Source organism: Dermacentor albipictus, chromosome 2, assembly GCF_038994185.2.
Source record: "Dermacentor albipictus isolate Rhodes 1998 colony chromosome 2, USDA_Dalb.pri_finalv2, whole genome shotgun sequence".
In the NCBI taxonomy this organism is placed as follows: domain Eukaryota; kingdom Metazoa; phylum Arthropoda; class Arachnida; order Ixodida; family Ixodidae; genus Dermacentor; species Dermacentor albipictus.
Window position 1 is genome coordinate 199,439,878 of NC_091822.1, and position 24,354 is coordinate 199,464,231.

The 24,354-nt window shown below is 46.6% G+C and overlaps 1 protein-coding gene across 4 annotated transcripts in view; it reads right to left on the bottom strand.

Annotated features, from left to right (window-relative positions):
- Vps11 (vacuolar protein sorting 11) overlaps positions 1-24,354 on the bottom strand; it is a 152,533-nt gene that overhangs the window by 492 nt on the left and 127,687 nt on the right. For 2 of the 4 annotated variants that reach the window (XM_065435343.2, XM_065435341.2), the window contains 2 exons: positions 5,865-5,951; positions 524-689 (listed from right to left, as the gene is read on the bottom strand). In XM_065435343.2, the coding sequence (XP_065291415.1) occupies positions 549-689; positions 5,865-5,951 (228 nt within the window). In that variant the 3' untranslated portion in view covers positions 524-548. Of the gene's footprint in view, positions 1-514; positions 690-5,864; positions 5,952-24,354 lie in introns of all 4 variants that reach the window. The other 2 variants (XM_065435342.2, XM_065435345.2) reach the window with 2 other exon arrangements.

Below are 24,354 nucleotides of genomic sequence, written 5' to 3' on the forward strand. Positions count from 1 at the left end.
TGCTTCATTCTGAATACTTTCAATCTGTAGTAAACAGCACTGACCGCACTTTGCAAAGAAAATAATCTATTCCTTATTCTAAAGGAGCTGAATTGCGCCCCAGCCATTTCTGCAGCTTAATTGGGACACAAGGACCAACTAAGCCATCACTGCACTCAGGTCACAGAATTAAAATGTGCTTGCTGCTTGCTTTTCTTTCTTTCTTTTTCATTTTTGCACAGCACTATGTAGCCACTGTGTCAGGACTTTCAAGTCTTGACAGTGAACTGTTTCACTGCTTGGATGGCAAATTAAAGTCCCTTGTAAATGGCAGCATACAAAGAAAGCTGCACTTTTTTTTTTCTGTGAGTGAACACACCTGCTACCACCATCCACCAGCACACAAGAAATGCAGGTGGATGAATTGGCAGGAAAACATGGCATCACATGATGCAGCTGCTGTCATGAGGCCTGGTTTTGCTCAACCCGGCGTACGCGCTCTACCACTTCTAGTCCTATGCAGTGATCAACATACGCAGCATACTTTCCATGCAGCACATGGGCTGTGATCAAGACCTGGCTGCCCTCAGTTCTACTGCTGGTGGGCCTGCTGCTGCTGCTGTGGCTGGTGCCAGCAGCGTGAGTCGTTGAAACAGGCCCCGGCCTAGGTAGTCAGCCACCACAGAGAAGCCATCCTCCGAGCGCTCCAGCTGCAGCATCAGAACAACCACATGAACATGTTATGCTTCTGGTACATTGACACGGGCTGCAACTATGGCAAGTTTAGCTAGTGCAAACAATAACATGTGAGCAGTCTGCCTGGCCTTTGAAATTTTGGACACTTGAACTGTTTCCGTAAGTGTTTCACAGCAGTATCTGTACAAAGTTGAAGTTGCGGACCTCTGGAAGTGTCTTTATTATGTGCCAATCAATTCTGTGGACATCAGAGTTTTCCTTTCAGGAGTAACAAAAGTTCCAAGAAAGTGCCCCCTGTAAGCTTGAAGAAAATTGAGCGAGATTAGAGAAGGGGGAACCTACACAACTCTGCACCAAAATTTGAACCAATGGCAAGAAAATTTTCCATTGTCTTCCAAAATGTGCACGAGGTACTTGCATGACTGGGGACTTTGAATTTCACAGTACACATAAACATGGGAGATGGAAATTCAAGACGATGAGCAGAATGAGAACAAGGTGAAAGCTAAAGCCAACATTTCGACAAGTGGACATATGTCGCCTTGAAGAAGACAAGTCCACTTGTCGAAACGTTGGTGCCTGCTTTCACCTTGTTCTCGTTTCGCTCACAGTACACATAAGGATGCCGCAGCTCTCTTACGTTTGTTGCCCTTCTCTGGCAACAAAGCTTACATTAGCATAGTGTTTTATGGGACCATCTGGCCATTACATCATCAACAGGAAGGCTGTGAACTCGCTCATTGTCCATACAATAAAACAATAAACCTATGTCAGCAGCCCTCCCTTGTTTATGCACCGCCATCTTGCCAGTCGTCCTTCGACTGCATTGACACCAGCTACGTTAACTGTGGTCGTCGTAGGATTTCCTTCGCAGGAATATCTTCTGAAACGTGGCAATGCTGTGTAACAACACAGCTGTACACTAGGAATGATGCTCATTCTTAAGAAGCAACATTACAATATATTGTGGCGTGTTTCTATTCTAGTAAACTTGAAGGAATAATTAGCACACAATCGCTGCCTTGTTTTTACTTGAATTTCACAGCAATATTGAATTTATGAAATCTCCATTTTTCAGTGGAGCACTCCACATTTTTGTGTCCAGCACCTATAGAAAAATCGCTACCGTAAGCGCACTCCGCCATTGCAGAAGTTCGCTTTTGCGGATGCGCTGGCTTTCACTGCCTGTCGAGTATGAACCAGTACAAACGATTCTAAGTGTTTTATTGAGCAATGCAGTATCAGAAATGCTGTCTTAGCACGAAGTATGGGCGAGGACAGAGCAGCAACACTGAGTGCTAAATCATTTAAAATTGTTAGAACATAGATGCAAGTCCCTGCATGCAATGAGAATTGAGTGCTTGTGAGCTTTCTATTGACGAAGTTGAAAAGCTTTTTTTGCATTTTTCTCTCCTTCTCTAAACTGCTGGCCACTCTACATATTTCACTAAATGATAACTGTATGTACTTAAGAAGCAGAGAACAAAGCATTCTCTCCGCCCTGCTGATATTCCAGATCCATTCTTCCTGTTCTTTTTTTGTTTAAGCATCTGATACCTTTATGCATCTTGCTATTTTTAACACATCCTGGCATGCAGCTTGTGAACTGAACCATCTCCAAGCTGGACTGGGTCGAATCACTCAAGAAAAGGGAAAAGAAAGCCGCAGTTTAGCCCAAAAGGTGAAGCATCGAACGCAATAGCAAATTAGTAGACAGCTATACGAAGTAAGGATAGTAGTCTTATTCGCCGTATAAACTTGTAAACAGTTGCTTACTAACTAAATTAATAAGCCTGGTGTCAGCGCGCACAGGCAAACATGCACACATCACGCTCAATGACCACGGACACTTGCTGTCAAAACGCTGGCGTGAGGAAGCGCGGCAGCAGCAGCGAGTGAAGTGACCTTCATGCTGTCTATCGCTTCAATGCAAACTGAGTGGCAAGAACACAGCACATGCAAAGCTAACAGCTGTCGGTCCACCTAGACTCTGTCTCCAAAATAGATTGCTTTCAAGATAAAGACCTGCACAACCTTGCATTGCTGCCAAAGTATAACGGCCCCTCTACCTTCCCTTCCATTGGTTGGTTCCTTGTGTATGACAGAAGACTGCGTGCTTCCTGCCCACTTCCTCGCAAATGCAAGAGATTGAGCTGCAATTGTTGGCTCACCGTCGCACCCAGCGACGGTGTTATTGCCCATGGACTGTATACGGAACATCACGGCGATGACAATGGCAAAAATATGCCTGGAGTGCCCATATAGTTGCTATCGCAATAAAGGAAAATTCCCAATGTCCAGCTGCTGATGCGAAGGCTGCAATATGGGGACTGTGAAGACGGTGACAACGACTATTGCGACCGCAAGGCACTGAGCAGGGCTGCCACAGTGCAGAGAAACTGCTCATGATATTGACGTAGTACTCTGTAGTATTGCAGTGCACTTATGCTAGCCTTTAAGAAACGTGGCTAGAGTGACAGCCATGCAGGCAATTCATCAGTGACATCAAAGCAGCGGGAGACTCGGTGGGAAAAGCATGCATGGAACTGCACTACTGAAACACCGTTCACCATCTTTCAGATCAACACGGTGATGACCTGGACAGCCTGGATGACACCTCTCCAGCTCTGCTGACTAAAGGACAATGTTGTACCTGCACACCGTCGGAGCTACAACTATAAAAGCAAGACAGCGGAATTACCTCGGCACACAGCAATTGGTGACTCAGTGGGAAAAGCACACATGGAACTGCCCTGTTAAAATGCCACTCATGTTTCAGATCAACATGATGATTAGCTAGATAGCCTGGATGATACCCCTTCAGCCCTGCTGACACAAAAACAACGTTGTGCCTGCGCAGCGTCGGTGCTACAACTAAACAGCAACACAGTGGAACTACTTCGGCGCAGAGCAGCGGGCAACTCAGTGAGAAAAGTACGCATGGAAGTGCGCTGCTAAAATGCCATTCACCATCTTTCAGGTGCTTGATTCTGGTGCTTTTTTTCACTTACCTCATCCGAGTCGTTCGCTGCTCTGGTCCTACAATGGGAGATAAGGCACCTAGCACCATCAAGGAATTAGCAAAGATTGTTCAGGACATGTCATCTAAGCTTGACAAAATTGAAACAATCAGTAAAGACCTAGACGACATCAAGGCAGCCACTGTGTATATTAGCAGCTCCTTTGATGATTTTATGCCCTAGCTTGAAAGCGCTTGCGCAGATCTGAAGTCTCTAAAAGATGACAATGACCAAACGAAAAAAGAAAACTTGCAACTAAAGTAAGAACCTGCTCCTACAAAGAAAGATGCGGGTCTGAAACAATACAGTAGAGCAATGAACTTAAAAATTAAGGGTCTTCCTGTCATGGTCGGCGAGAACCTTGAGAATGCCATACAGGCACTTGGAACTAAACTTGGTGTGGAAGTCTCTTCCTCAAGCATTGATGTTGCTCATCACGTTATGACCAAAAATAAGGTGAAATGCAATGTTGTTGTCCAGTTTGCATACCGCAATATCCGTGACAAACTGCTTCAACTGGCTAAAAGGAACAAACCTTCAACTACTAGCTTGGGATTCCAAGAGGACAATCCTATATACATTGAGTATCTGTGTCTGGAATTGCAGATCTTGCTTGGAATCAAAGAAGGAAGGCTAAGGATTGGAAGTTCTCATGGGTTTCCAATGGGAAAATTCTAGCAACGAAGACTAAAAGCTCGTCTATCATTCAAATCATAAGAAGCCAACAAATACTGACACCAAGGACCTTGGAGTCAGTGTTTGACACCAAGCACTGACACCAATATCCAACAAACACTGATACCAATGTCCTTGGAGTCAGTGTTTGTTGGCTTCTTATGATATAACTAATAAAAATCGGGCCCCTCGGTTAACCCCTTTCTTCTCGTCTGTCATTCAAGTAACTTCGGAGCGAGCCTTAACTTGTGCGATTTAGTAGCCTTACTCTACGTAATCTGATTCCAGAAATGTGTCGTGTATCGCACTTAACCCTGCATGTTCAGCTACACAATCTGAAGACACTACACTGGAATATTAAAAGCGTAAATAAGAACACTGATCTCTACTGGTTTTATTATTTTCCCTTTCGTTTGAGTATGACATCCTTTCATTGTCAGAAACGTGGTTGAACCCTAATGAATTCATTAACATACCAAATTTTCATTCCATTTATCTCTCGCGACCAACAAAGGCTCATGGCGGAGGAGTTGCATTATATATTTAAAGAGTATTTCTTTTAAGCACTGCCCAAAACTGACATGCCAAGTTCCTGAGGCACATGATTTCTTATTCCTCGAAATAAGCTCAAAGTTAACCGTGGGTATTCTCTACCATTCGCCAAGTTCACACATTAGCCTTTTTTAGATGCCTCAAAACCTGCCTTGCAATTTTTCGCTTCTATGAATAAATCTGATGTTATATGTGGCGACTTAAACCTTGACACTTTAAATGAAAACAGTACACCGTACCTGAACCTTACTGAATCGAATGGGTTTTTTAATCAAATAAAGCAACCAACTCAAGTTACCCCCAGCACCGCTCATAGACCACATTATATATACTTTGGTAGTTCACTGGCTATCTGTGGTGCTACTGATGCAAGCATTTCAGATCATTTTCTCATGTAATTTGTGGGCTCACTGTACGTCTCCGCGCACGGCGTCGCCAAGTGGCCCCTGAGAAGTGGAGCCTCACGACGCGGCACGACGGCGCACGGCGATAGACCCACCGCAGGTTCGAGCACCGAGCCGAAAGACCTGGCCGGCTCTGGCCGTACGCATTGGCACTCTCCCAGGAACACAAGGCGTCCAGGACAGTTAAGGCGTTTATTGATCACAAATGGCCAACATGTACCAGACTGCACCCAAACACATGGAGTACACTCGGCGCCCGCGGTTGCCGATGGCGAGGAAGGCGGGTTACACGCCGCGTCGAACAATGGTTTACGCGCGCGGGCCGAAATGCGTTCGCAAACGCTACCTAGCGCTTCCCGTCACCGACAATGGTCTGCGACGGTTCGGACACGCAAAATGTGACGCACTGAGCACCTGCGACTACCGCAAGGGCGGAACGCAAAGCCACTCAGCAAGCCACACTTACGCAAGCTGACAAAGCACGTGAAGGTCCCCAGGCCGGGGCGTTAGGGACACAAATAGCTGGTCGCTCACGTACCTTGCAGCTTGCCTCGTAACCGGCGCTCGTCCCTGTCGCAGCACGACTCCCCGCGCACGGCAATCGTCCCCAGTCGGGGCTTCTTCCCTGCGTCACGCCCCACGACCCAATCGCAGGGCTGCGTAGCATGACGTCGCGGGACGCGGCCGCGGCGCCCGGGGAAAGCAGCGCGCGGACGAGGGGCAGGCATTTGGGAGAGGTTTTCCTCGCAATGGCGAATAAGTCCGGAGCCTTAGGCACAGCAGCGACTGCGCCCCGGTAGACCGAAGGAACTCCCACAAATTACAACAGTGTATCACAACCTGCTTGCATATACGCAGTCTACAGATAAATGTTCAGAACAATATAAATATTAATAAATAATTTGACCACCTGATTAATGTTATCACATCCTGTCTTAAAGAAACTATTACTCGTGCTAGGTCTTATTATTCTCACTCAACATGTCCGTGGGTAACAACTAAGGTTTTGTCTGCTATACAAACAAAAGACAAGTGGTATAGAAAACATAAGGAATTTATAGACAATGAGTACTATTGTAGCCAGTATAAAATACGCAGAAATAAAACTCTAACCCTCTTTCGAAAATGTAAAAAGCGTTACCATACCAACTTTGTTGACAACAACCGACATGCTCCGCGAAAGACGTGGAAAATAGTGAACACAGTTAATTAAAATTTCTGGCAAGGATCATGCACTATTAGCAGAAATTATCCCACCTATAAGAATCACAGAAAGCCCTGCTGAAGAATTTAATCAATATTTTTGTAATATAGGGCCCACTCTTACAAAACAGCTTACCATGCACGAAATCCCTAAGCTCCCAGCTCCTATACATCATTCATTTGTATGGCATTACTCATGACGAAATAATTTCTACTGTTAAAACAATGACGGGAGGAAGATCATCGGGTATAGATAAAATCCCCCTTTTTATCATTAAGCCACATATGAGGAGCTCAGTGAGCATTTGACAAAATTATTTAACATATCCTTTTATATGGCTACATATCCGGACACTTTCAATGTAGCTCAAGTCACTCCTATATACAAGTGCGGAAGTAAAGGTGACATTGGAAACTACCGACCAATATCAATACTTAGTGTCCTTAACATGGCATTTGAAAAATTATTGGTTAAATGTTTCACTCGTTTTCTAGATAAATATAATATCTAGTAGATAACCAACATGGGTTTTGTAAATACAGATTAACATCCATGGCTGAACGGTGCGAGTGAATTTATTAACAAAGCCTTAAATAACAAACAATATGTAGTTGGCATTTTTATTAACATTAAAAAAGCATTTGATACTGTCAGTCATGACACACTGTTATCAAAACTGGAATGGCATGGATTAAGAGGCCCAGCTAAACAGTTTCTTCCCAGCTATCTCTCTGACTGACAACAATGTGTTAAAATAGATAGGTCTGTATCTAATGTTCATTCAATCCTGTGTGGCGTGCCTCAGGGCTCAGTGCTGGGACCATTACTCTTTTCTTTATATTTAAAGGATTTGCCAAATGCTCTGAATTACAGCCATATTATTATGTACGCGAACAACACAGCTCTTCTTTTTTCCAGTCAGGAAATTGAAATGGTATAAAGTCACGCTAATAGAGATCTTTCTGAGATATAGCAATGGTTCTTGCAGAATAAATTGACAATAAATACATCAAGAACTAAGTACATTGTTTTCTCTAGTCCTTACAAAATCTAAAACAGTTTAACTGACCTACGAATTGACACAAGCCTCTTCAAATGGGTCGATCAGTAGGTATATCTCAGCATAACTCTCGATTCAACTTTTAACATTAATCCTCATATAACCTGAGTAAGCAGTAAGCTAAGCTAAGCTTGTTTTGTCCTAATAAAAGCTTGAAAGCTTTTTCCACTTTGTACGCTGAAAAATCTATATTATTGCCTTTTTTCGCAGCCGCATGATTTACTGTATAGAGCTTTGGGGGCTTGCATATAACACGTATTTAAACCAAATAATAATACTACAAAAAAGAGCCCTTGGTATAATTACACAGTAAATTTGCAGATAGATCCGCTCCACTACACCATTCTTTGCTATGAGGGGTTACAAGCTGGCTTGTGTGATCACACACATATTAAATTACAACATCCCACTACCATCATCTGCTTTTGTCTATCCACCTCGTCTACCAAGAAATTTTTTCAACTGTTGATTTAACCTTCCAAGTGTTAAAAATGTTTATGGTAAAACTATTGTCTATGCTGCTGCCATAATATGGAACTACTGTAAGTACCTACAAACATAAAGACAAGTCATGTTTTAATTGCCAATATCAAAAAGTTCTTCAGAAGAGATCAATACACAAATCCATTGTAAACTTTTCTTTTTTTGTTAGTGTTATATAAGTTCTTGTGGGTCTTAATTTTTGCTTTTATTTCCAATGATTGTATAACTTTGTTGTACACGAAATTGATGCACAATATCGAGTTGTCTCGCTACCATATCTAGCGCTCCTCGCGTGGGCCCAGATGATTTACGTGTACCTTACTTTACCATTGGTGGGAACAAACTGATTTGATTTAGCATCATATTGTCAAGGCACTTGTGCCTACTCATAATGTAAATAGTGTGCTGTATCAAGCAATCTTGTGTTAACAATAAAATTATCTTGAAATAATCTTGCTTCCATTCTGAAAGCTCTGTCAGAGACGCTGTTGTTCCTGTGATACTCCTCTGTTCACTAGTGTTCCCCCATTACAAGATTTAGCACGTCGACGTGATTGAGTGGGCATCTAAGCTCAACACACTGACACTTGTTGGTGAGAAACCACAGACATAGTACACAAAACCTGCATTCTTTCTTTTTATGTTATATTTGCATATGAAAAAGCTCTGAACTAACTAATTCATAACTTAGCTTTGTATAAATGCACCTGCACAAATACACATTTTATCTCAAAAGGTCAGTCACAAACTGCATGTCTCGTGAGAAACTTGCTTAATAAGATCAATCTTTCAGAGAGGCAACCACATGCACGTGATTTTCAAGCGACAGGGACAAGTGACGTAATGGGAGGACTTTGTCACTCTGTCATGCAGTGGTGTGGCGCAACCACATGGACGCTAGAACAGCAGCTTGGGCTTGTTGGTTTTCCATCTTGGTGTTAACAGCGCAATTAGACAGGGACACGAGACGAGAAGATGACACCACGAGTGCCGTATCCCTGCCTAATTGCACTGTTAACATGAACACATGGACGCAACATCGCAATGACTAGTGGCAAATTTCGGCTGTTACCCATATAAGTACATTTGTACGCCTGTAAAAAATGTAAACGTACCACAAAGCAAACATTTTAACCAGAGTGTATCACAGGGCAGACGGGCTGGAGTTTTGAATGCACTATGGCACAGCATGGTGGTGAACAAAGAGTTGGCTGGGTAGTACAGATGAGATGCCACCCTATACAGTAACGTTGGTCTCATTCATATAGTCGACTCTCATTACAACAAACTCTGATAATCCGGCAAAAATTGTCCGTTTTATCCGAAGTCCGTAATATCAGAGATGCCTCACTTCCAGAACGTTCGTCGCGATGTCTAACAATTTTATTTAAAAGAGTGAGTGATGAACATCCAAAGTCAAAAACAAACAAGAAAATCTCAGGCGAAGCATCGATTGTGATGGCAAATTAAGCAAGATTAGTGCGGCAGCAGCAGCGAGCGAATTTATCTTCGTACTGTCTCTCGCTTCAACACGAACTAAACATCAGAAGCACAGCACATACGAAGTAACTCGCACTGGGCGCACTTCGTCCACATTGCAGATCACTTTGAAGATAAGGCCCGCACGGACTTTGTTCACATTGCAGATCGCTTTCAAGATACAGAGCCCGCGCGGCCTAGCCGTTAACAGCAGCCACCGGAGTGGACCCCCCCCCCCTCTTTCACTCGCCTCCCCCTCCGCCCCCTCCCCTTCCCCTTCCCGTCTCGCTTTCCTCCCTCCCTCAGGCGCAAGACATTGAGCCGTGATCGTCAGCTGACCCTCACTAGTCAGTTGCCAGCCTGTGTCGACACGGCAGAAGTTCGTTTTATACGCCCGATTTTGACACAAATTGCTGCTAATTTCGTCCGCTGTAGCCGATAGTTGAACTTCGTTGCATTAATAAAATAGGCAAAACAAACTAAGGCTGAAATGTCCGTTATATCCGAAAGTCTGTTGTATGCGGGTTCTTTGTAACGAGCATAGACTGTATTGTGTGTTGTTTTGAGCTACCTGCGCAGGTTTTCAGATTCAAAAGTGCATGAAACATACATGCGACGTGCATTACCGCCTGTAACGGAAGTCGTGAAAAGCAGGAATTCCTTGCTTCGAAATACTGTGCCAAGGATGGGTGGACCTGGCAACTACAGAGAGCAGCGCGTGCTCTCCAAGCAATGAAATTGGCCGGGTAATACAAGTTGCAGCTCTCCATATTGAGTTAGACACTGTGCCAGTCTCACTTGCTTGGTTTGTGTTCACGACACACTTCTTACTTAATTTGGGTGTTTACTACCAGAAAAGGCACGTTTGCTGATAGTACACTGTGTGCCACTTCATAGAGAGTGCGCACTGTGCTTTGCTTAATCATGCAAAAGCTGGAGCAAAAATGCAGTAGAACCTTCAAAAGCATGGGCGGTGGCGGCTCTTCTTTTCCTATTTATTTAAGAACTTCCATGCACATGAACTAACTGGACGAAAATTTTTGATGATGAAGTGGCAAGGTAATTAAACGAAAGTTCATAGAGCAGTAGAAATTGCTGAGAACATGTTGCAGAGAGGATAAGTTAAACAAAATTGAATGACATGGTACAGAAAGCCAGTTACAGCATGAAGTTAAGGGAATGTAGATAAAAAGTGGTATTTAAGGTTTCATGGTCACGTTACATGTTGCTGTTTAACAAATGACTGACAAACAAATGGAATAATTGTGGCAGCACCATTCTTTCTCTACGAAAAAATTTCCTGTGCATAACCTTCGTAAAGCCTTCCAGCCCAGGCCTGGCCTGTGTCTCCAATAGCTCAGCCAAGCTCCAGCTCACAAGCGTCGATAGGGCATCCGGCCGCTGGCAACATACACAAGGTTCAATGCTGTGCCGAGCACTATCTACAGAGGTGCTCCAATCTGCTCTTCACACGCTCACCATCCTGACTGTACATTATACCCACTTTGCCTGTAAGCACTCTTTGTGTACCTTGGACACTTACTTGCATGAACTTCAGCTCTCTTTCTCGTGTTTGTTTTCTGTTTGCTAACCCTGGGTGCCTTAATTATAATTTGTTTTCTGTGTGGCTTACAGGTGGCTTCGTCATTTACGATGACATTTATCATTGTGTCTTTTATTTATTTAAATAATATGAACACGAAGCCACATAGCTTTGTGACATACATGTGGTTGTGGCTTTGATAAAGTTTTGTCGGGATTCAGGTGCGCCCAGTGCCTTTGCGTCGGCATTGCACCTATTCTGCTGTCTGTACACATCCCCGTTTTTACCCGCGACAGCTGTCACGGGCGATTTCTCACATGAACCCGCTTGTGGAGGTGGCACTTGGCACTGCTGGTAGCAGCAGCCATGGCACTGGCGCTGGTATGACCAGCACGATCAGCAGAGAGAGAGCAAGGGAGACCTCTCTGGGACAGCATTAGCTTACATACACATTTTTCGTCTCATCTGCTAGCTCTTTTGGGCATTGCTCGGACTTGAACTCGTCTGCGGAGCCTTGCGCCTACAGTGAGCGCTTACTTCGTGAGGGTCATTTTCCAAACGCTAAGCCAAAAAGAGGTGCCTTGTGCTCGCGCGTAGTCGTACAGTACCGAGCTGCATTTATAGGAGGCCCAAGCCAACAGAGGTTGCCCTAGCTCTTGCAAGTGAGGTTATTGCAAGAGAACCCAGCATAGCCATGAGGGCACTTGACAGCACGTTGTTCGAAGCCATCCTCCTGCATCGGCGCACGCTAGCAGAGCCGTTTTCTCTATTTTGCACCATTGGCACTGGAGCCCTTTTGGTTCGTGCAGTTCTCAGAGCCCCTCTCTATTGTGGTCCAAGCACACACACAGCAGCTCGCTAAGCCTGAACCCGCGGTGTTTGGTACTCCTGAGAGATACTGGCTCCTAGCAGCTCCACACTGGCTCCCAATGCAGATTCAAAGGGGCACGAAGCTGAGCCAGTATGCCTTTACAAATTGGGCTCGCCATGTTATCTCTGCTAGGCCTAGTGACGTTTGTCCTTTGTTAGTGCTGGCAGATGCCGTGTCACTGAATGTCCTCCGGCCGCATGTGCAATCCATTTGGATGACACATAAAGGTCTCTTAACATGGTAGCTAACATGCTATCTTGTGCTCCATTTTCCACCGGGAGTCTTCCTCTAGGTACGACAGCCGCCAGCAGTGCCTTTGTGCCAGCAAGAGTCAAGGGCGAAATGACAAATGAGCCACCGAGCAGAGAGAAGGATGAGTCCGCAGGCAGGCAAACCTGTCATTCTGCTTTCCAGGCAAGCAGCGCGCTGCAAAGTGGGCTAGAGGGCAAGCTTCTCAAAAGCGAACCTATGCTGCTGACGCGAGCAGTAGGGTTGGCTGGAGACCCAAGTGGAGACAAGACCAGATCCCCTTTGGGAGAATTGGAATCGCTTTCTGCAGCCAAGAGCTACTGAAGGCCCAGCAAAATGATCCGTTCTCAGAGTGACAGCACCGAGACTCAGCGCCGAGACACAGCTGGTATTGCAGCAGGCGCAGGGGTAGCCGGAATCAGCATGTGTTGCAGGGTCCCCGGCGGATTCATATTTGCTGGACTATGATGGGTTCCTGCTGAAATACATAGCCTCCAATAACGAGCCTGTGAACCTGTTTACAGTAGTTGTGCCCAAAAGTCTAAGAGAAGCACTGTTGTGATTTTCTCATAACAAATCCTTAGTTGATCTTTTGAGCGGCTCCAGGGTTTTCCAAACATTCTAAACATTGAGCCAAGCGGTGACCTAAACCACCATGAATTCTGCCATTATCTGGCTATTGCTGTTCTTGCCAAGCCTATCAAATGGTAATAATTATGGGGTGGTAAACCGTCTAGTGTGATGAAACCGATACAGAGTGTGACTGTGGCTGCCTACAAGCTCATGCCTGTGCCCAGTGGCATTACGTGCAAGCAACAGGGCACACCCAGGGTGTCGGACCACATTCAGACCATGCACCGGTACAACATGAGGAAGCAGTCATCTGTATGATTTTTTGCTGGACGGTGGACTCTCTTCCACAACCAAAGAAGCTCAGTTTCATGCTTAGCCTCAGTGGGCTAGCTTCTTTAGCTTTACGACCTGTGCACGAGAATAAGCTGGCGCCAGCCCAGTTTGTTGCTGATCTTGTTTTGTAGTATTTTAGCAGTGCACATGTTTCTTTTGTTTATAAGTGAGTGTACTGAGTGTATTGATGCTGTGATAGGTGAAAGTGTTATTTATTTTTGCATGTACAGCTGTATAATCAAATTTTTTTATGTTTTGTCGTACTTGTATATAGATTTTGTGGGGACGCTCAAACCTCTTGCATCCCCTTATGTTGTTTTCCCGGCACTGCTCTCGCATCTCCTGTAATCCAGATTTCCCACATAGCTAAGCACCGCTGGCAGTCAGTGTAGTGGCAGAGCAGTGGCGTAGCCAGAAATTTCGTTCAGGGGAGGGGGGACTCACATTGCAGCTCAGCCTCCTCCTTTATAGAATCTGTTAAGGGATCAAATACATGAATAATAACTGCACTGCCATTGCCGAAGATGCTGCAAACGAATTCTTGAATGCTACGCACTGTCAAGACAAGTAAAATATGTGTTTATAAATAAAAGAATGTATTCGTATGTCCCAAAAATTGTGCCAGAAATAAATGATATCAATGCTTTCATGTTTTTTGTCTATTCAATAAGTAAAGAAAATATCACAGGAACTTTAGAACTATATTAGTTCAAAACCAGCAAAGCAATGTATACCGCTGATATGAAACATGTAAAGGCTGTGAAATGAACAAGTTGAGGACAAATATTTTAATGAAACTTAGACATTCAAGAACCTTGTTTACATTTTTGTACATATGCAACGGCTAAGAAAAAAATCTCAATGACTCTGTCCTTCGTTCCAATGTATTGCACAGGAACAGCTGTCACCAGTCATGTATTGAGAGTAATTGCACCGAAATTATAGTCACAATAGGGAGCACATATAAAAATCATGAATTCTGCAAAATATACAATTGAAATGCAAAGATATAGTCGAATATAGAAATGCGAAGCTACAGCTTGATAAAGGGCAGAAAAGTGCCACTGGAAACACAGTTCACTGCGTTTTGCGCAAAACCTCATAACAAGATATTTAAATATATGTGTGAGCCTCCAATAAATCTACGTATCTAAGCAAAAGTTACTGTATATAATGTGTCAAACAAGGGAAATCTACATGTTGCGCAATCACAGGCTCACAGAATCCTAAGGCCCCCCCAATGCATTGTGTGTGACGGAACGTGACCCCCTTCCTCCCAGCTTTTCTCCTTTGCGCACAAAACAGCTACCATCGTCGGCTAACCCCTACCCCCCTTGCACCCCCATGCTTTCACTCACACATACAGTATGTGGTGTGCAGTGACAATGTTATCACCCTTAGACTTTATGCGAAACGTGACGGCGACGGCAACAGCAGGAATTAGCCTGGAGTGTCCATGTAATTGCTATCACAATCATATAATAAGAGTATCCAGAAACTGAAGATTCCCGTGGGCCATTACGTTCCGCAAAAGAAGTAACAAAATTCAACTTTCACCATGCGACAATTCGCTGTGCTGCAACGTCAATTTTTGCTTTTGTGGGGTGGGGGCGCCGAAATGAAAAATCGCAAAGGAAAGCATGTTGGCCACAATCGAACACCTACTTTGGGCATCTAATGTGGCTACCAAAGGAATGTCGAAGAACAAGTGCGATGCTTGGTCCACAGAGAACTGCTCGGTATCCTACACTGGCAAGACAAGAATTTCCGGAGAGGTTGCGATTATAACAACGAAGTGAAGGTGATGCCCTCAAGCGAACGCGTTACAATCCGTCAAGTCCCCACAGTGATGGCGGTGTGCAACCATTGTTTTTTTCTCTCGTCTGCTACCCAGAAAGCGTCCAAACTCTGCCGGGCAAAAATCCACTTGGCTAGAGAAAAACGAATGCGCACTGCAGCATGCCACACGGCGGGTGGGGCAACATGAGAAAAACGCATGCACTCTGGCAGTCTATGGGCACAGAGAACAAGAAAATTCAAAAGGCTTAATGTGTCCTCTCGAATAAAAGTCAAAGTAGAAAAAAAAAATAAGAACGCAGTTACTTTTGCTGGCTTTAGTGTCTTGACATGGGGCGCTTTGGTGCAGGTGAAAAAGATGTTAATATCCTTTTCTGTGACATGACGGCACAAATGGACCACAACGCTTCTCATCAGGCCTCACTGCATGCTTTGTCAACTTATCTGATAATGTGTTGATTTGGCTTGCCTCATTGTATGGTCCGATGTACGACTTTAGAAAAGTCAATGCTCCTATGGCGTCAAATATTTATAAGAACATTAAACCCACTAAGTTCCGGAATTGAACATATAAAACACGACATTGGAAATGTCAATGCACATTTCGCATCAGAAGTTAATGAGAAATTTATATGCATAGAGTTTCTGAATTTAAATCCACATGCTCTGTAGATTCTGTGGCCTCTGCAAGATGCTGCGACGAGCTCGCTCAACATCAAAATGCCCTTAAAACTTTATGCTCTGATGGGGCTTCTGGTGTACGGGCGCTGCCATGAAGCCCAGCCCAAGTTCACAATGTTCATGCCGAAATATTTTTATGAGCATGACAAGGACATTCTAGAAAAAATCCAGAATGATTTCCCGTGCTGGGGTTTGTTTTGGTCGGCGGTGCATGACAGCACGCAAAAATTTCAAGGGGGAGGGGGGCTGAAGTCCCATACGCCCCTCCCCCAGCTACACCCCTGTTGCAGAATAGTAAAAGAGATGGCACGAGTGTTGTGCTGCTAATAGCTGCTAATGCTACCTAACGGCAGGGTTACTGGTGCGCAAAACGGAGTAGCCTGTTCCTCTTTGGCTCTGGGCTGGCAGGGTGTGTGGACGTCTCGCAGGCTGGCCAGCACGCTTCACGGGACGTTCCCATGAGAGGCTTCAGAGTAGGGCACCGTTCGTGCAACTGCACATGTGAACGATTAGGTATTGGTGTCCATCACGAGGGTGAACATATTCATTCGCTATTATTACGCTATTATCGAGCGATGCTCAAGAGACGAGCCGCCGCGAGAACAATGAAGTTGGTCGCTGCCCTTGGCACGAGCGAGTGTCAGCCTGGCTGCCTGGCTCCAGTGAAATTGCACGTAAATAGCATCTTTCATCTGTGTCTTTCCACACGTAACATTTCTGGTGGAGGTCGGCGATCCCCGTCCTCACAACGGAACTCCGAAGTGGTCGGCACACTGAGCTTATCACCATGCCTCCCGGTGACGAGCCCGCCTCTGCAACGGCTTCGGCTTGTCCGACTGCTCCAATCGTCACGGTTGCCCCACATCGTGACCCAGGTGTGTTCTCTGGCCTGGAGGGACAGGATGTTGACGACTGGATCAAGCTCTATGAACATGCCAGTGCTAATAACAGGTGGGACCCAACGATTATGCTCACCAATGTCATCTTTTATCTCATCGGCACCCCACGCGTGTGGCACCAAACACATGATGACGAAATAACCAGTTGGGACAGTTTCAAAGAAAAGCTATGGGAACTGTTCGGTGACCCCATTGGGCGCAAGGCTGCTGTGAGAAAGGCTCTTGCGTCTCGTGTTCAGTCATCTACAGAGCCATACGTTTCCTACATCCTCGATGTCTTGGCTCTATGCCGTAAAGCTGACGATAATATGTCCGAAGCAGATAAAGTGGTACATGTGCTAAAAGGCATCGCTGACGAAGCTTTCAATTTGCTTGTTTTCGGCAACGTCTCGACTATCGACGCCATTATAAAAGAATGCCGTCGCCTTGAACAGGCTAAGAGCTGCCATATCTCACACCACATTGCGCGGCTACCCAACACTGCTGCTACGTCGACATGTGAGGGTCGACCGCGTCAGACCACCACCTGTGACGACGTCACCTGTATTGTTCGCCACGAACTCGAGGCCGTCTGTTCGCCAGCCTTCTCCACGACGCCTCCCGATCCGCCAGCAACCACCATTGCGATGATTTAGGCCATCGTCAGACAGGAATTTGAAAACATGGGTCTGAACACCGTGTGTTCTACGTCTCGACCCAGTGTTCCCCAGTTATCTAGCGGCCCTCCTCATCCCCGGAAGTCTTTTTCTGCCACATCTCGCCGCAACCCGTCCGAATGGCGTAGCCCTTATGACAGGCCGATCTGCTTCCACTGCTGTTGCATCGGCCACGTCACCCGTCACTGCCGCAACCGATGGCCACCTCTTGCTCGGACTTACGCCGCCACTTATTCCCGCACCTTTGGACCTTCTGTACCCTATGCCACCCGCCATGAACCCACTACTGCTGATGCCTCTGCTCCGAACCTTCGCTACATCCGCTCGCCCTCACCCCGACGCCACCAGTCTCGTTCGCCCCAACCCTGCTGCTTCTCTTCGCCGCCTATTGCCTCCCAGACCCAGCCGGAAAACTAGGCACTGCAGCTGCGTTGTCGACCCTGCCCTCAAATCCTCTGCTCATGTTACCTACTAACCGAAACCTTCTTGACGTTGACGTTGACGGCTATCCTGTCACGGCACTCATCAATACAGGAGCACATCTATTATGAGTGCTGCCTTCCGACGACAACTGAACAAGCTCCTCACCCCAGCATTGGTACGCGTCGTCCGCGTTGCGGATGGCGGTACTGTGCCTATCATCGGCATGTGTATGGCCCGTGTCAGCATCGCCGGCCGCCACACTCCTGTTCTCTTCACCGTAATTGCTCATTGGCCCCACGACCTCATTCTCCTCTTATTGACTGCTCTTCCAGTACCCTTCGCCTTGAGTTGTCGATGCTCGCAGAACCTTCCGACGCACCCCACTGCCGCTTACGCTCCACCGGCTTTCTTCGCCTGCCGCCAAAGTCCATAGCCTACATTGAACTGTTGTCTTTCCCACCAGTTCCTGATGGCGAGTACCTCGTCACTCCTCTGCCCAACATCCCAATACAGTATGACGTCACCGTGCCTTACACTATACTTACTATTACTGCGAACCACACTCGCATGCCTGTCTGTAACTTTGGATTGGCAAAGCAAATTCTACCACAAGGTATTTGCCTTGCCACCATTGATTGTCTCGGCGACCAATACGTGGCAGCGTTATTGACCGATGGTTCTCGCGAGCTTAGCATGCCCCTCGTGCCAGCCTCAGGCGTCGATCCCAACATAAAGAAAATGGTTGCGACGGACCTGTCCTCAACGCAGGCTGAAGACCTTTGCGAAGTATTATCGTCCTACTGCGATATTTTCAACGTCTACGATCGCCTTTTAGGCCAGACGCTCGCGGTCAAGCATTGCATTCTTATTGGCGATGCTGCGCCTATTCACCGACGACCGTATCGAGTTTCTAGATCGGAAGGCCGAGTAATTCAAGATGAAGTGAACAAAATGCTCGATAAAAATAACATTGAGCCTTCATCGAGTCCCTGGGCGTCACCTGTGGTGTTGGTTAAGAAGGATGGCACGTGGCGCTTTTGTGGAGACTATCGTCATCTGAACGACATTACAAAGAAGGACGTCTACCCGCTCCCACGTATAGACGACGCCCTTGACTGCCTGCACGGTTCCAGCTATTTCTCGTCTATTGATCTTCGTTTGGGATATTGGCAGATTGCTGTTGACGATATGGACAGAGAAAAAACCGCGTTCATCACACCTGATGGCCTATACCAATTTAAAATAATGCCGTTTGGATTATGCAACGCCCCTGCCACCTTTGAGCGTATGATGGACTCCTTGCTCCAAGGTTTCAAATGGTCCACATGCTTCTGCTACCTCGACAACGTCATCGTCTTCTCGCCAACGTTCAACGCTCACCTTGAGCGTCTCACAACTATACTTGATGTATTTCGAAAGGCCAAGCTGCAACTTAACTCGTCCAAATGTCGTTTTAGCCAACGACAAATGACTCTTCTGGGCCATCTCGTTGACACTTCCCGAGTACAGCCTGATCCCGACAAAACTCGCGCTGTCCGAGAGTTTCCGGTTCTGAAGACAGCCGCAGACGTTCGAAGTTTTGTAGGGCTGTGCTCGTACTTTCATCGTTTTGTTCCAGATTTTGCGACAATTGCAAGGCCCCTAACTAATCTTTTGAAGAAAGGCGTACAATTCTTGTGGGGTACTGCAGAAGCCGCCGCCTTCTCTTGTCTCGTCACTCTTCTAACCTCACCACCCATTCTCACCCACTTCGACCCTGATGCCCCTACAGAATTACGTACAGATGCCAGCGGTCATGGCATAGGTGCCGTCTTAGCCCAGCGTCAGCGTGGCAAGGATCACGTTATTGCTTATGTGAGCCGCCTCCTAGCACCATCGGAGCGCAACTATTCCATAACGGAACGCGAATGCCTTGCTGTTGTCTGGGCGATTGGGAAAGTCCGTCCTTACCTTTACGGTCACCCTTTTTCCGTAGTCACTGACCATCATGCTCTCTGCTGGCTCTCATCGCTAAAAGATCCTACAGGCCAGCTTGGTCGATGGGCTTTGAGGATACAGGAATTTTCATATTCTGTGGTGTACAAGTCTGGCCGTCTGCACCAAGATGCTGACAGTTTGTCGCGTTACCCTGTTGACGACTCTGACTCCTCCAATATTGCCAGTGCTTCTTGCGTATTCTCTGTATCCCAGCTGCTTCATTTCGCCGACGAGCAACGCTGTGACGCCTACATCAGAGCACTCATCAACCGTTTTGAACACTCTCCAGCCGATGCTGCTCTACGCCTCTTCGTCCTCCGCGACGGCACTCTGTACCGTCATAACCTTCATCCGGACGGCTGCGAGTTCCTGCTTGTAATACCTAAACACCTCCACTCCACCGTTCTAGAAGAGCTTCACGACGCACTAACGGCAGGACACCTCGACATATCTCGAACCTATGACCGTGCACGTCGGCGTTTTTTCTGGCCGGGCCTTGCCCGTTCCGTACGACGTTACGTCGCCGCTTGTGAACTTTGCCAACGACGCAAGAAGCCTTCCCAGCTTCCTGCTGGTTACCTGCAGACGCTTGACATCCCTGCCGAGCCCTTCCATCGTGTCGGCTTGGACCTTCTTGGCCCATTTCCGGAATCTGCCTCGGGAAACAAGTGGGTTGCAGTCGCGGCGGACTACGCGACCCGCTACGCCGTAACCTGTGCTCTTCCGACCATTCGCGTAACAGATGTTGCGGACTTCCTTCTACATGATATCATTTTGATGCATGGTGCTCCACGTCAATTGCTTACACACCACAGCCGCACCGTTTTGGCTAAAGTCATTGACAACATCGTGCGTGCCTGCTCAATACAGCATAAGTTTACCACCTCCTACCACCCCCAAACGAACGGCCTCACTGAGCGTCTGAACCGCACCCTTACAGACATGTTATCCAAATACGTTTCAGACGACCACCGTGACTGGGACCTTGCTCCGCCTTACATTACCTTTGCATATAACTCTCCCTGTCTTGAAACTGCTGGCTTTTCCCCGTTTTACCTCTTGTATGGGCGCGAACCGACGCTACCACTGGACACTGTGCTTCCGTCCCGCCACAGCTTCAATTAGTAATTATGCCCGTGATGCTAGTGCCCATGCTGACCAAGCTCGCCAACTTGCGCGCGCTCGTCTACAAGTGTCTCAAAGTGAGCAGAAGCAACGCTACGACCTCCGTCACCGTGATGTCCATTTTGTGCCCGGCGCCCTCGTGTTGCTTTGGTCACCATCGCGTAAAGTCGGCCTTTGTGAAAAACTGCTTTCCTGTTATGCAGGCCCGTATCGTGTGATACACAATGTGACCGATGTCACCTATGAAATCACTCTAGCCATGCCCACTATGTCCTCCGCTGTGACAACCAGTGACATTGTCCACGTTGCCCGACTCAAGCCCTACAACTCTCCATGCACCTTGGATATTTACCAGCACCGTGACGGTGCTTTTGCTGCCGGGAGGTAATATTACGATATCATCGAGCAATGCTCAAGAGACGAGCCGCCACAAGAGCGACGAAGAAGTTGGTCGGTGCCCTTGGCACGAGCGAGTGTCAGCCTGGCTGCTAGGCTCCAGTGTAAATAGCATGTAAATAGCATCTTTCGTCTGTGTCTTTCCACACGTAACAATATCTTGTCATGGTGAGTCAGACGTCCTCGATTCATCAGCGCCCTTCGGCACGTTTTATTCATAGTGATTCAGCTAGCCAGAAGGTGCAATAAATGCCCTTTTGATTGTCTGCACTACTTCGCTGTCGTTCTTTTGTTCCAAGAGCATGCTTGAGATCCCCCTATGTGACACCCAACACAGGGTTCTTGCGGGGAAGGAGGGACATCGGACAATAGTTTTGGCAGTTTCCCTCGTTTCGAGAACCCCTTTGTTTGAACTGAAGCATGGGCTTAGCATGGATTTTGATTGCCATCGGCAGCAGCGCGCTTTCTTGAGAGTGAGGCGATTGTTGCTGTGGCGTGTTTGAACTTGCCGACATGCTAAGCCTTTTTCAAAGTTCTTGGAAGGTATTTATCGGTACAAAAGCCAAATGGTTTGCATTGTGGGAGATCGAGGCCTAGTGCCCAAAGAGCACTGGCAAGCCTGATGTGAGTGAGTACGGAAGCCTCGTGGGTATTCCAAGATTCTTATGCAAACTGCTTCTTCTACCTCTCTGACTCTGGGAGTCGTGGCTCTGGGATCTCAGTGGCTGTGGGCCACAGGTGCCGCTAGGGGCTGTCGGGTATTGCGGCCTGGCACCATGTGCTCCGACACCAAACTGGGATGGTCGGCGCCATCTGTGTACGCCAAGCTGGGTAATGCCACCTATCAGACTTGACATCTCCTTGCAGCTGCCTGTTTTTCACCCATTTTGGGCATTGTTCTTGGATGCCAGTTCTCAGGGTAGCAACTCATTAGGCTCAAGGCTTTACGAAGATGCCCATCACACTTGGAGGGACACAGCCTGGTGGACAGTGGCGTTGAGGTGTCACATTTTGCTTCCCTAATTTTAGTTTGCCTCGCCATGAATCAAAATTACTCATTTGACTCAAAGCAAGCTCTGTTCACGTGAACTTAGCATCTGAGTAGCCGCCTGATATTTTGATAGTCAAAATGAAAATCATACCACATGGTTGATACATATGCAATTGCTCGACCTTGCACTACTTCAATGTTTGTAGAGTGTGCTGAGTGTACACAGTGTGAGCAGAATCACATTTAATTTTATGCCCCCTGCTCATTACCAGCACTGCCAGCTGCGGCCCCAGACTATGCTCGAGCCATGCCAGGCAATGGGGATGCCTGTGGCACGTTCAGTGCAATGGCCACCTTCGTTGGCTTGCAACCCTCAGTGGCTGGGACAAGAGCAGGCCAATGGCTACTGCGGCTCTAGGCAGCAGGGCACATTGGCACAAGCAACGCTTTCTCGTGTCGACTACCAAGTTACCTTTTCATACTGGCCTGGAGTCATGCTTTCGAGTCTGTAGACACGCCGTCTGCAGAGCAGCTGCGGTGACCACTTGACACCAGCGGTGTGCCCCAGAGGCATAGTTGGCACAAGGGTTGCGGACAAGAGTGCCTGGACAGTTCCTCAGCGCAGCCACTGTCGCATGTACTATCCCTTGTTTGTGAAAGCACACACTCATGTTAGACCACGTAGCATTTTGGCCAGAGGATGTAGCAATTAAAGAGGATGTGGGGAGGCTAGACTCTCTTGCGCCCCTTTATGTTGTTTTTGCTGCATTGCTCTCGCACCTCCAGTAATCTGGCTTGCTCGAAAAGCTGAGCGCCGCTGCAGTTGGTGCAGTTACGGACTAGTATGAGGGATGGCATAAGTGTTACACTGCTAAAGCCACCTAATGGCGGGGTTACTCCGGCACAAAAGGGAGTAGCCTCTTCCTCTTGGGATTGGCAGGCTCTCCGGACGTCTTGCACGCCGCCTGGCACACTTCGCGGGTCTGTTCGTGTGACTACATGCAAACGATTAGGCACTGGTGTCCAGCGTGGAAGAGGGCAAGCATATTGGCTCGATATCCTGTCGCGGTGAGTCGGACTTCCTCGATTCATCAGAATACATCAGCGTGTTCTATTGATAGTAATTCGGCTGGCTAGATTGGTGTATAAAAGGTGCAAAAAATGTCCTTTTGATCGTCTGCACTCCTTCGTTGTTTTTCCCTTGTCCCAAGAGCATATTTGAGACCTAAAACTTTAAACATGCAAGCAAATTTTTTTAACCCTTTGAGTATCGATTTTTTTTCACCATATGCGACCGCCCAGGGTCGATTTTTTTAACTGCAGATTCCAATTCTTCTTCGGGACTTACTTAAAAAAGAAATTTACTTGAATTTTTTTTAAGGTGACCGTAAAGTGAGAAAAAAATATTTTGAGTTGTTATATATGTATTCTTCATTCATGAATAACAACAATAAAAAACGAAATAAACTTATAAGAATTAAAAATTGGATGCACATAGTTCAAGGCTTTGAAAATGCACACACAAGAATATTTCACAAGACTCGAATGTTCCTGCTCTTACACTAATATGTACATCCACAGAGTAATAGAACTGCATAGGTGTGCGCACTCAAGAAAACTGTGTGGTTGTGTGCCCGTCAAAAAAGCAACACGTGTGACAAACTTTCGCTAATCATGTTATCGCCAACCAGAGGCAATTAGTTTTTGAGAGTGTAAAAAAAAAAAAAAGAAGCCATGGAAACGCATGCACGGCAGCATCCTATGCGCACCCCTGTGAGCACAGAATGAGAAAGAGACAGGCGGTCGCCCTTTGAGCGATTAGTAACGGGATAGCCATCAGTTTTGCAAGCACAAGAAGCCGAAACCGCCCACGGAACAAAACCCAAACCGCTGCCCGCCTGTCCGCACGCACGCCAGTGCGCGAGCGGTAGTATATAGATGCACGGGAGCAAACTAGCTCTAAAACAAACCATGCAATGAAAACCGAGAAAGGAAGGCATGTGAAAAAAATTCCCTGTATTCCCATATAGTGGCAGCACATGACAGAAAAGAAAAAGTTAGAAAATTAGTGCGCTTCTTAAATGTACAGACGGTGCCGTAAATATACGGTATCGACCATTTTTGGACTTGTTCGCGGCACCGTATATTTACGTCACTGACCCTTAAAGGGTTAACATATTTTTTTTTGCCAATGAAGGAGGACTTTAATTTCCGTGGTCACAAAGCACAGGGAGATAATGATCCCTTTTCACATGTCAGTACGTGGGGTGAAGGACGCTTTGTGCTTT